The 13,199-nt window shown below is 52.1% G+C and overlaps 1 protein-coding gene across 5 annotated transcripts in view; it reads right to left on the bottom strand.

Moving 5' to 3' along the window:
• The window catches only part of RPS6KA1 (ribosomal protein S6 kinase A1), a 42,828-nt gene that overhangs the window by 15,004 nt on the left and 14,625 nt on the right, over window positions 1-13,199 (bottom strand). For 2 of the 5 annotated variants that reach the window (XM_074807177.1, XM_074807179.1), the window contains one exon: window positions 3,882-3,935. The exons of 1 other annotated variant lie outside the window; for it this stretch is intronic. In XM_074807177.1, coding sequence (XP_074663278.1) covers window positions 3,882-3,935 — 54 coding nt within the window. Of the gene's footprint in view, window positions 1-1,863; window positions 2,208-3,881; window positions 3,936-6,275; window positions 6,359-13,199 lie in introns of those variants that run through there. 2 more of the 5 variants (XM_074807181.1, XM_074807178.1) reach the window with 2 other exon arrangements.

The following is a 13,199-nucleotide window of genomic DNA, read 5'->3' as shown; positions in this document are numbered from 1 at the left end:
CTTTCCCTCTACTCCTCTTGATCACACCTAGCCAGTATATCTGGACTTAGGTTTCCTCTGAGCTTGCCCCGTTCCAGCCCCTCTCCCAGCTGACCACGGGGAGAGCCCACAGGGCAGGTTGGACTCAACTTCCCTCTTCTACAGACACAAATCTTACTCAGGCCAGAAATCCCTTATAGCTGTACGTCCTGTAAGGGCAAGTCCAGGCTTCTTAGCACTGCAGTCCCACGTTATCCAGTGTTAGACGTGGTCTGGTTGCTATTTGGACCTGAAGGCCAGCAATTATGTTCCAAAGGGCATTAAACTCGGTTGCTCTCTGACCCTAGGGCAGATGTGGCCATCAGAGGCTGCCAAAAAGCTGGAACTACTATTTAGTTTTTCTCCTTGCAGAGCTGGGGGAAAAAAGTTATGCTTTGTTTTCTAAAACTATTCAGATACTCGGTCTGGCACCCACCTAATCAAAGCAGTTTTTAAAAACAACAGGAACTAAGTTTCAGGCCCTGCCTCTCCTCTGCACCCCAGCCCACTCCCCACCCTCCCAGCACCTTCTCGGGGAGGGTGGCCCTGCCAAGCACCCGCGGATGTGGTTGCCTACCTGCACCCAGCACCCTTCCCTTCCCGCTCTCACGCCTGGCTTTTCTCTAGATTAGGAAGTGGCTTTGTTTCCATGTTGGTAGCTTTGTTCTCTCAAGATCCTGCATTATTCAGACACTACGACCTAGCAGAGAAGCCCACGATCTCAGCGGTGCAGCATGTACAGCCCGAGCACAGGGAGAGAGCAGGCGGACAGGAGCTCCCCCCATGTTATCCTGCCTCTCGCTGGTCTTGGTGGTCACAGACAAGAAAGATCTTATAATCCCTGTCACAACAAGTTTTCATGTTCCATCTGATCTCCCAGCTTAACTCAGCCACCTTACACTTCTGGTTTCATTTGGAGGCTTAGCCCACGGCAGACAGCCGTTGGGTGGGAACAGCTTCCCACTTCTAGCCAATAGCCTGAGCAGGAGTCAGCCAAGAGGTCTCCTCCTGCTCATCTCTCCATGTGGTTCAGCTCTCCAGTGACCCCATAGCAGGGCGAGACCTGGGGATGGGACCAGTGGAAGCTGTGGGCTCTTCCCCTTGCCCCCATTATCATGAAAACACGAGAGAGAAAAATCAGGTCTACACAGCATCAGCACTGGTACAACCAGGCGCGTTTCACCCTGTGGCATCACACACACCTGTACAGAGAGGAACATTTAAAATGAACTCTTGGGTCCACCTCCAAGGCATCTGGACCCATCCTCCTGCCACAGCTCTTCGGGAGCTGCAGAGCGATGGATTTTCACAGCTGTGGGAATTCTTCCCCTCGGCCGATAGCAAGACCCAGTGTGTTGAACTGCAGGTGGTTTCGGCAGCCCAAGCTGTATCTGAAGGCAGGCAGGGATTTGCATACGCAGCCCGACCGCATCAGCAAACACACACACACACGCCAACTAGACCAAAAGCGGCATCAGCGGAGACGTTGTTGATAGCTTCCTGAGGAGAGCTTTGAGATGCCAGTTTGGCATCTTGCTGACACAAGGGAGGTTTCCTCCCATGGACTCACCCAATAACTTGAAATTCAACAGGTGGGACTCTGGGGACCAGCGACACACCAAAACAGGTCCCCAGCACAAAAGCACCCACGTGCCACCGAGCCGCAGCACGAACAGGCTTTGCTGGCACCAAGAAAAGCTTCTTCCAATGGCACCATTAAACAAACTATCCCAGCAAAAGAAAAGCAAACCAAACTGCTCCAAACATCCACGTGAAGCATCAGCCCACCTGGATGAGCACCCAGCAGCACCAAGCAAAGCAAAGCGAGGTAGCGGCGGTACTGACCGGGCTGGAGAGCTGGCTGGGGGCCGGCAGCTGCAGGCTGCAGGGCTTGGCTCGATGTTTCCTCTGCAGCCAGAGCGTCAGGAACGCGCAGATGCGAGGAAGTTTAGGGTCCCTCTCCATTCTCCCATCCCGATCAACATGGCACAGCCCCAGTAAGCACCACCCCGGCGAGCTCCCCGGGCAGCATGGCCGGCTCGCGGGGATCGGGGAGGCTCCCGCGGCGCCGCGCGGACGCCCCACGCTCGAGGGTGCCGGATGGAGGAGACACAGGTGGTTAAAGCCCAGCTGGCAGATGCGCAGTGCAGACAAGCCACTCGGTCGCACGGAGGCAGGTTCACGCTCCCACTCCCCAGCAACAGTGTTTGTGGTTGGGGCTTTTTTTTTTTTTTTGGTTTTGCTTTTAAAAAAAAAATAATCTCACAGCTCCTTGTTCACATTTGGGTTCCCTGGTTCAGACAAGGCGCTGACAGAAAACATACATAGTCTAGTTAGACTTCCATCTAGTGCTGATGAAAGCCACGTCAGGCTGTGAGCTTTGGGGGTATTTCCACAACGGGGGAATATTCTGAGAAACCACTCACTCTTTGAAAAGGAAGAGAAAAACTCATGAAACCCCACACAGATGTCCGACACCGCCTTGAAAAGTCACACATCTCTTTGCTCCCACACTGGCACAGGGATGGTGGGTCACCCATGATGGGATTCAGGGTGCACCGATCCCATGGGCAAATCCTCTGGCATCACTAGGATTTGCATCTAGTTCTTCGTTTGCCTTATGCCGCATAAGAGTCCTCGCCTTGGACGCTGGAATTATCTAAGAGCCACCCTGGGAAGTTCCACGTGAGGTATTTTTAAGGGCATTTCTGATGCAGACAGCTTCTGAACCCACTGCTGCTGGGATTTTTTGGCAGGACGGAAGAGAGGTATTTAGATCCCTTGTTTTGCCTCCTTCCCTCTCCAAGCCTGTTCCCCTTTGACCTTTGCATTGGGTGAGGACAGACAGATGTTTTCTGCAGCAAGACCCCAGAGAGTGCAGGTAAGAAAGAAACTCCTTGAAATGAGTAAAAATCCACCCACACACCTTTGCAATTAGAAATAACCCCGCGTCAGCGTTGATTTCTGAGTTTCTCCAGAGTGCAAAGTATGAAAAGAGGATCTCGGTTTGGACCAAGAGAGACTACTTATGACTGTCTTGCCTCCTCCGCCCCCATAATGTGCCCTTTGAGAACCAATAATGAAAGAAACAAATGACTTAATACCAGCAGGACAGCTGATCCTAGCTCCACAGAGGGAGCTGATGAGACCCAAAGCATGGGAGCTGGGAGTAGGTGCCAGAGAGCAGCATGGAACAGCACCGGGCAGCTGCTGAGCACGAGTCTGCAGGTGACTCAGTCCATACTGACACCTCCTTCGTTCTGCCACAGTCCCAGTGAAGCAGAAACCCGTGTCCACAATGTGCCATCCCAAGGTGAGCGTCACCGCTTCCAGGGAAGCTGTAGGTTGCTCAGTGAAGCCGTGCAGGAGGTGCTGCCAGCCAGCTCCCTGCGTGTGGGCACAGCAAGACCTGATCAATCTTGTCCCCACCAAGACAATTTTGCATGTTGTGTCATCAGGCACTCGGTGCGGGGAGAGAGAAGCCTCAGAAAAGCAATGAAAAAACCCCACTGGATGGGGTCCACGCAATGAAAACGCTGGAGCGGCCGCCCCAGCAGGCTGACAAGATCAGAAAGCCACAGGAGACATAAATGACAGCACGGAAAGGAGTTTGGTGTGGGGAGGAAGGAGGAGGAGGATGAAGTCAAAGTCCAGGATGTCACGTGAGCAAGTGAGTAATAGCTGTTTTCTGTATTAGCAGTCCCACCTAGCTGAGACGGGCTGGCAGGGGCGTGCTGCAAGGCTTTGGTTTTCAGAGAGGTTCCTGCGAGCTCTGCTTACGCCCTCGCGTCTGTGGGACGACCCGTCATGGGACAAAGTGCAAATTAAATGCGTGAGTCTGCACATCTGCAGCAGGCTCTTACCTTGTCTGCCGAGTCCACAAGGTCTTTCTCTATCCAAGTGATCTCTGACTTTGCCTGCGGGACAATAAATGAGGGTCAGCACAGAGGGGCTGTGATACTCCGCTCAAGTTTTCCCAATGAACTTGTTTAGCGAGAGCAGGTGAGCTGTTTACAGTCACTGCTGGTGTCCCACCAGACATCACTCCTCGGGATGCGATTCTGAGCTCTGCTGGTGGCTCCAGGAGAGCAGCTGGAACCAGCTGCTGTTGAATAAAGGCTTTGATAAACTCAGATGGGTGGTGGAGTGGGGTGCCGGCACTGGGTTACACACGTTCCCCAGGAATCAGAGTACCACCACCAAGGAGAGAGAATTAATTTCTGGCAGGTTGATTAATGTCTAAATCAGATTTTACTCTCAGCTACGCTTGGACAAACTCCAAAAGCATCTGTTCTGGTAGTGGTGCCCTGCGTCTGCAGGGAAGTTTGGCACCCCCGTGGCAAAGAGAGGGCTTCTCTCCAGGGACATGCTCAGCATTTCTAAAGCAACCAGGAGGAACACAGTTAAATACCAAAACTCACCACATCCCTCGAGGGCAGGGCAGGGCCAGCCCAGCTGCTCTGACAGGTCCCTGAGCAGCATTAGAAATGTCAGTTTATGCTGCCTCTGGGGCCAGATGCAATTCTGTGAACCCTTACAGGGAGAGTTGCAGAAGCATTTAAAGGGAGCTCAGGAAAGAACTGCTTCTCAGCTAGGATATGGCTCCTTCTCCCCCAAAAACTCACTTACTTAAGGGAAGAAGTAAGTTTTTGCAAGGTCAGTCCCCAAGCCTGCCATATTTTAATGAACATATATAGATTTGCTGTTGCATCTAGGTACTCTTTCACCTGTTTTTTAGATAACAAGCTAAGTCTGAATAGAAAAATCCCCCCCTAAAAATCAAATCAGATTTGAAACATTTCCTCCGAGAGGTTCAAGTCTTTGGCTGCAGATGAGATAAAACTCATGTGACTGCAGACAGAAGGGATCTGAGAGAGACTCGAGCTGTGACTTCTCTTGTGTCTTTTCAAGCAGTTTGACGGCACGACGGAGCCCACGGTGCTGGCAGGGCTCTTCGGCGCCAGCAACGTCAACGGGGTGGGCGCAGCACAAGGCAGAGAGACCCGAAAGTAGGACAGGAGCTACGGAGAGGCCAGAGAAGAAAAAGCAATTCTTGAGGGAAGGGAGGAGCTGCATGAAAACAGTGAGATTAGAGTTAAGAATTAACTGATTTTCAGCTCCGGAAGGACTGAATCAGATCCAAGGGGGGCCCTTGCAGTCACCTCTTCCCCTTCCTCCCCTCCATTGCTGCAGGACCCACCACGATCTCTTTGGGTCTGGGAGAAGGTGCCTGCCCCGCTGCCGCTGTGGGAAGCGGATGCCCAGGGCAGCCGGCTGACACATCTACCAAAGCCACAATTAAATCCCTTCCTAAGCACCCAAAAGCGATCACAAAAACCTCAGCAGTCCCCCGCGCCGGGGATCACACCCACCCACAGGGAAACCAGCTCCTTCACGGCTCCTTCACTGCTCCGACCAAGTGAGCAGGCACCAAATCTTGGATGGGGATGGATTGATTTCTCTCCCACGAGCACGGATCTCTCTGCAGGTCCACCCTACCAGCACAAGACACTGCTCCTGTGAGCTATCAGCCATCTTCTGACACCCACAACCTCGGGGAGGCCATTTTACACAGATTCCTGCACCACTGGGCAATGAGATTTGCTGCTCCTGGAAAATAAAAGGACACCCCTGGCCACCAGCCAGGTCTAAGCCCAGGAGGTTGCTCAAGTCAGAAGAGGAGACAACTTCTTCTGAACTTCCCAATGCCGCCTTCAAACTGCACAGATGGCTCAGTCATCCCAGATCAGGGGCTGGGGACATACATATGGGGTTTTTTTTTTTACAACACCAAGTTCAAAATACAAGTCCTCTTTCCTACTTTCCCCTTTTTTGAGGAAGGATTTTACAAGCCAGAAGCCAAGAGACAGGTTTGTTTTTGCTCGCGTTTTGTCACTTTGCTGGTTGAGACAGTCACATCTAAATGCAAGGGAAAAAAAAAAACCTGCAAGAGCTAGAAACAGATTACGTTTTTGGCATTTCGCTTCCTATTCATCAACAACTAACCAGAAGCTGTTTTAATTTCTGTTGCTTCAACACATGCTCTGGTCCCAAAACACTCCCAAATTCTGGCAGCACCTAGGAAAGACACTTCTTAGAAAGCAGTTTTACCCTCAGAAATGTCTTTTCCAAAAGAGAAGTCGTTAATTAAAACTGGATAAGGTCTGGCTTTCTACGGCTGTTCACCAACTTCTTGCGTCCTGCAGAAGAGACAGAGCACAGTACTGTATGCAGAGCAGATATTTTATCAGCTAGACACTTGCCTCCTGGATCCTTGGCTTGCTGCGAAAGAGGAGCCTCAGCATCTCCAAAGCTTTAGGCTGCTATTCTCCCATACTTTGCAAGCTGGCTTCTGAACTTAGAGCACTCTGCAGCACCCAGACCAGCACGAGAACCCCGAGTGTAGTAGTTACGTCACTGGGATGTATTTTGGGAGTTTTCACTGAAAGGAAACTGTGGTTTCGTATGGGGAAATTGCATTGTGTGGCGATGGCTGCACAATACCAGCAGCCAAATGAAAACAGTGGACGGCTTTACGGGTGCTTAGGCATGGCTCTTTCCATCAGCAAATCTCAGCAGGCTTTTCAAGAGGATCAGTGCAGTCCCCCATGTCACAGACAGGAAAACAGGCATAGGAAGAGCAATTTCAGTCCCTACACGAGGCAGCAACAAGCAACTGAGAGTCTGTGTAGCTTTCTGCCCCCAAAGTTATGCTGCCCCTGCTCTGAGCAGCACAAACGCTGAGTCCAGCACAAACGCTTGTCCCTGTAGGATCAGGTCTCCAGGGAAGGGGCCAGGGGGAGACAGCTCCTGCATCTTGCCCTGGTTTGTCCCCGCTCTGTGTCATCGGCTGTATTGGGTCTTCGGGACGCTGCCGCGAGGCCCCACGCCAGGTTTGCACACTGACATCTTCCAGGAGGGTTGCACAATCCTGCCCGCCTGCTTGGGGGCTCCTGCGCCGAGACGCTGCTCTGCACCCTGCTCTTAGACATCCAGGGGTGCCTTAATAGGGCTGGAGCGGGAAGGAGATGGGCACTGGCCAAGTCAGGCAGTGCTGAGGCAGGGAGCGGAGCGGGGAGGGAAGAAAGGCTTCAGCCCTATGGCTCTGGATCAGTTCTCTCCCAATTTCTATGTCTGCAAGGAAAAGACTGAGCCGCGTGCGTGCGTACTCCCAGTTCCCATAGGAGGCCATCTGCATTTCATCTATGCAAAACAAATGCCCTACATGGCTTCAAAAGTTACCCAGCTGTTTCACCAGTGTCACTGCAAGGTCCTTGGCTGTTTTACAGAATCCCTTTAGCTGTCCCCACTTTGTACCTTAAAAAAAGTCACAGTTCCTGCCAAACTTCTTTCCAGATCCATGCAACTTTTGCAGCTGTTAAGTTGCTTCGTGCTGCCCTGAACTGCAGCATTCAAACTGTGTCTACACGGAGCGTCCCAGTAGCTCCTTCCCACTCCCATAGCCTGGTTCCCAGGGGGGATCGCTCCCTCCTCAGTGGCAGGAGGCACAAGGGATCTCAAAACAATTCTGCAGCAGAGAAACACAGAAGCTGGAGCTTGTATTTGGGCAGCTACAGTTCATGCAAAGAATTAAAGCAGCTGCAGAAGGCAGGCATGCTTCAATGTGAGACGGGATGACGCAGTACCCGGCTTTGTGGTCTGGTCTCTCTTCTGATCAGTTTTCTGACCGGTGTGTTAACACAGACACAAAGAATTGCATCTTCACCCTGTTCTGTTTTGCCAGGGGCCTGGCTCAGCCTACTCGCCCCTTTTCTCCCCTAGAAACAGTGCTTTGAATTCCTGAGGCTCTTCACAAGAAAGAAGCCCATCCTGAAGCCCCTCTGCTAAACCGAGAGACCATAAACCAGGCTTGGTCAGAAGCAGAAGCCATCAGCTCTTTGCTTTGGATGCAGTTAACAGCCACGGATGGAAAGGCTGCTGCAAGAGTGCAAACCTGCACTGCTTCACTGCCTCTGGTCCCAAGAGAAGGGGCCAGAACCAAACGAATAGGTGACGATCCCAATATACGGCGATAAATCTAAAGCAAGAAGCATAAACCAAAGGAAACTGCGGTGCAGGCAGCTGTACGCCAATAGGCAGGTTGCGGGTCCAAGGGTAAGAGACACGTGGCTGGGCCGAGGCAAGAGCCTTCCTCCATCCCGCTTCCAAATGACCTCACACATCCCCGGTGAGTTTGACACTCTTAGGGCAGAATTAAGTTGCCTCTCTGCCTTATTCCATAGGATTCTTGAAAAGCAAAAAGTTAGTGACAGAAGTGAGTTTGCCAATTCTGTTCTTTCTGTTCCTATACCCGTGGATCCTGGGAGAAATGAGATGCTGCTGTCTGAGCAGCAGTGGGCCAGATGCTGGCACTGAAGCTTCAAGACCCAGCTGTAAACTCTGTGTGAACCTGCTGTCACTGGCACATCAGCCCTAGGAAAGACGATCCCCAAATCCAGTGCTGCCAGACAGAAATGGGTCCCAGTGCACAGTTTAAACATGCTGGAATCCAATTCTGTATCAGCAGTCAAGACACTAGCTCCAGCAAGTCCCAACATCAGCTCCATAAAACAGGACACTTACTAGCCCTATAGATTTAAATCAGAATAACCAGGGACTGCCTTTGCCTCCTGCCAGGATCCAGTTACGTCCCAGTGAGCACTGGGAACAGCATCGGGGCGGGAAGGATCAAGGTTTCATAAACAGGAAGGCGATGGTGTGAAGAACTGCTGCCTGAGGAGAGACAGCTGCTGTCACGCCAATATGCTTCAGAAGCGGGACTGGTGCCCCCGTGCCAGAGCGGAGGTTTCGGCTGCTGGCCAGGAAGCCCTGGATGAAGGAGACCTCGGACTGGCTGCAGCCCCCCGGGGCTCATGCAGGCCCCTCCAGCGCAGGCTGCGGCTGGGTGCCAACCTCAGGAGCCTGGGAGCTTCACACTCCTGAACTTTTGCATGAAGTTCTTCTATGCAACCTGCTCCGGAGCGATAACCTCCCTGCAGAGCAGCAACCCCTGCTCTGGAGGGAGCTTGAAATAAATGGGAAGCAAAAGATGCTGCAGCTTTGCAGAGGAAGCGAGTCTGCTTTTTGCTGTTGAAAAGAGCAGAGAGGCAAAGGCTCCTCTGTCTGGAACTTTTTTTTAAAGTGGTGGTTCTCAAAAAGGGGAACAAACAAAGCAAAGAAACCTCCCCAGCCACCGCCTGCCCTCCTGCAAAGGCCTTATTTGGGCAAGGCTGACGGTTGGTCTCATTTGCAACCAAAGAATTGGCCAGAACCATGTCCTTTTGTCTGCACTTTGGTGGATCACCCCCAGTGCTCCTGGGAGCCCCCAGACTTGGCCCCAGCCTTAGAAATCCCGTGGGACACTTGTCCCCACGCAGCACCGTTCTTCCCCGAGCAGAGACACCGCACAGCCTTGCAAAGCCAAGGGCTTCAGCTCGCGGTACCCGCGTCTGAACGGACCCACCAGCCAGCACCGAGGAGGGGCTGGACCTGCTTAGAGGTGGGATGGAGAGAAGGGAGCTGTGCCTCAAGGCAGAGCCGTTTTGACACGAGAGGAAGCGCTGCCCACAGCAACGACACGGTCGTATCAGCAGCTGCAGATTTTAACTCGCCTTGTTGCCATCCACCGACTTCCAGGAAAGCAAGGCAGGCGATGCTACCTACCCCCACAGGAAACCTGCCCGCTGGGTGACGCCTCTCGAGAAGTCTGCAACTGCTCTGGGACCTCTCAGGAGCTGAGAAATGTCACCACGTACCTGTGCTCCGTGCACATCCTGCCCGTGTCACACCCCCCCACACCCCACCCCCCCCCCCCCCGCCACTCCTGGGGCTTTGCTGGGAGGGGAGAGCAAGACCTCGGTCAGAGTGAGCAGGTGCTGCTACTCCCGTGTTTATTCAGGAAAAGAGTTGTTTCCTGGCCTGCCACTCACCACAGCTTAGAAGAGAAGTTGAAAACAGAAGTCCAGCCAAGCAGAACATTTTGTGAGGCCGTACCGATTTCATTCAATTGCTGAAGTTAAAAAAAAAAAAACCACCTGGGAGAATTCAAGAGTTTCATTTTATCTAATTCAGCGGGCATTGCAGTGTCAAGGTTGTATTCAAAGATTAAACACCAAAGCCATCTCTCTGGTGCTTACACATACCACACACGCAATTAAAGAAAAAAAAAAAAATTTGAAACCTCAGGCAGATTTAAAAACCTCTCTGACCAAGAGGAGACTCCGTCCTGTTCTTCCACACGTGTTCCAATAGGTTCAATCCCAGCCCACTCTCCCTGGGCCATACAGCTCCTGCAGCCCCACAGCTGCCCTCCCTTCCAGGTATGAAACCTCGTGGGCTCTGGTTTTCCCACTCCAGCATCATCCCAAACGCCCCCGATCCAGCATCACTGCAGGGCTGCGGGCTCTGAGCGAAGGTCTGACCACTGCTTTATTGCATTTTATAAGACAGGGTGACTTTTGCTTAGTATGTGCATGCCCGCATCTGCAAAAGGTCAGGGAGAAAAGACATGAGACCTCTCACTTAAGCTCCTCAGCCACTTCCAACCACACTTGGAGCAGGAAAACTGCAGAAGAACTCAGTCCTGGGGGTTTTAGAAAAGCAGGTGGCAGATGGAGGGAAGAGGTGTGCCCATGCCCCTCAGAGAATCAGCAACAGCTTTTGCAGGAGGAGGGAGAAACAGGACAGCGTAAATGCCTGGGGTCACAGACAAAGCTTAAAAGAAGAGGGAGAGTCTTAGAGCAATCCAGGAGGATCTGCAGGGAAACAGCTGGCTTCGTTAATGCTTTAAACTAAACTCACGCTGAACAAGGGCATTTGCTGTTTTGACAGACAAAAGCCTCGGGAGGCAGCCAGGGCCCGGGGGAGGAAGGGCCCACCGCGGGGTGGCTTTGAAGATGGAAGTCTTGGACAAAGTCACTTCTACAAACACAGCTAAGGAGCAGTAGAGACTTCGGCAACTGGAACTTCCCGATAAGTGGATAAGGATGGGGGCGGGTTCCTGGCAGGAGCTTTGCTGCTTGGAGGTTTGCAGGGAGGGATTACTGAGAGGGAACAGTGCTGCGGTAGCAGAGAGGCACGTTTCACCCTACACCATCTCCAAGGACTGTTTTATTGGTCTCCTGAAAAACAAAACAAACCGAAAACAAGGGAAGGAGAAGAAACCCAGGTCACACAGTCAGACCTCTGCACAGTGAGGGTGTCAATAACGCTGGTGTCTAGAAATCCTGCTCATCGCTACCTTCGTGCACAAACTCTTACGGGGTCAAAGCAGCTGGGAGAAGTGAACGACCAACTCCATCGTGGCACAGATAACGCCAGGAACCTCCCCCCATACGGCTTAAAACAAAAGCCGTAGACTCCAAGCATCCTAGAAGCACTCTGCCATCTTCCTCAGGGCAATTCCTCTCCACTCAGAGAAGCAGCCAAATACTCAGTGTAAAATTAATTTGGTGACCCTTGGGAAGGACTTTGCTGCCATTCCGAGCTGTGATCTTGGCTCCCCGCAATGGGGGTTACAAGCAAATCCCTAAAAAGGGAAAACTCAGACCAAGACAGCGCAGTTTTGCCCTGTTTGGTGTTAAGATGGAGCAGTTCCACCCTTTTTACTTTTCAGCGGCCCCTTCTCTCACCAGCAAGTTCATTTCTCTTATATGTCAGAAAGTGACCCACATCATCTTCCAGGGAGGTGGACGGAGCTGTCACAGGGAGGAAACACTGCAAAATCCTGGAGGCCACAAACAGACACCAGCACACTGGCAACGAGGAGGAGAGCGGCAGTAACACAGCACGGGACTTCCCGGCAGAGCGTGGTGGGACGGTGGTCACAGGTACGGGTGTCTACAGCCGTGGGACAGGCTGTGTCACCCCAAAGGGGCTGACAGTGACAGGTACGGGTGTCTGCAGCCGTGGGACAGGCTGTGTCACCCCAAAGGGGCTGAGAGCCCGGGGCACCCTGCCCAGCTGGCTGCCCAGCCACTGCTCCCCCCCTCCCCGAGCACACTCCAGCAGGTGGCACTCGGAGCATCTTTAATGTCCAAAATGTGTTTATGTTCTGAAACAGGAGGGTGGGAGCCATTTCATAAACACCCATTTCATAAACACCCCTAAACCAGGGGGGAGCTAGGAACTGATTAATGGGTGAGATGTTTCCTCAAGCAAAGCCTGAGGCTGAAGAAGGGAGAAGGCAGAAGTTGGCCTCACACAGCAAGGCAAGTCCTTCTGCTTCACAACATCCTTTTTGATCTGCTCAGTTGTTACCCGACTCATTTGACCAGGATCACCAACACATCTGCTTTACGCCAGAGGGCTCAGGTCCCTTTTGGGATGGAGGGAGCAGAGAGGCCCAGGCACAGGCATCCCCTTTGCACTCCCTGGTCTCCTCCCTGCTCCTGGCTCTCTCCAGGGGCATTTTGGCACCAGATCCTGAAGGTTTCTTTAAAAAAAATAATTAAATAAAATCTCTCCACCCTTTCCAGGCACTACAAGCCACAGCTGGCCAGGATCAGCTGACAATGAGTAGTTTGGGCTAAAGATACAAGCTCAGGCAAAAGATGTTCCCAAACCTCACTGAGACTTTCCGAGACTCTCCCGTGCCAGTGCAGCCTGGCGCGGAGCTGCAAGAGAAGCACTCGCAGCTGGCAGGACTTTGCACCCAGTGAAATGAGATGTTGGGAGAGGAAAACACCTTTAACTGCCAAGAGATAAGGAACTCCTTAATTACGCAGTTTCAACAGGGCAAATTAGTCTCCATTTAGAAAGTGCAAAGGGTATTGCCTCCCTTTCCTGCAGCCCTACACGCATTTCCCAGCAAGGAGGAAAGGTGCTCAGCAAATTCAGATCAGCTTGTGCTTTCATGGTGGTAAAACCAGAAGATCCCATCCCAGGCTTTTCTAAATGAAGAACATTACCCTTAGGAACCAGCATTAAAGCACTATCCTCCACCTAGGCACGATGCAGTTTTGCTACATTCAGTACAGAAGATTGAAAACTCTAACTGAATTATAAAATATAATGCTGGTTTCACAACGAGAACCAAGAGTTGTTTGCTGCCCCTGGAGTTATCGTGGGATGTGGAAACTATTCTCTATCGCAGGAATGCAGGAATTCCATACTCCTCCCACAGCACACATGCTGCTGGCGGTTTTCTTGTTGCAAGACACATGAAAAATGGTCTCAGGACT

Source organism: Strix aluco, chromosome 26 (assembly GCF_031877795.1).
Source record: "Strix aluco isolate bStrAlu1 chromosome 26, bStrAlu1.hap1, whole genome shotgun sequence".
In the NCBI taxonomy this organism is placed as follows: Eukaryota; Metazoa; Chordata; class Aves; order Strigiformes; family Strigidae; genus Strix; species Strix aluco.
This window is presented reverse-complemented; position numbering and strand designations above follow the sequence as displayed.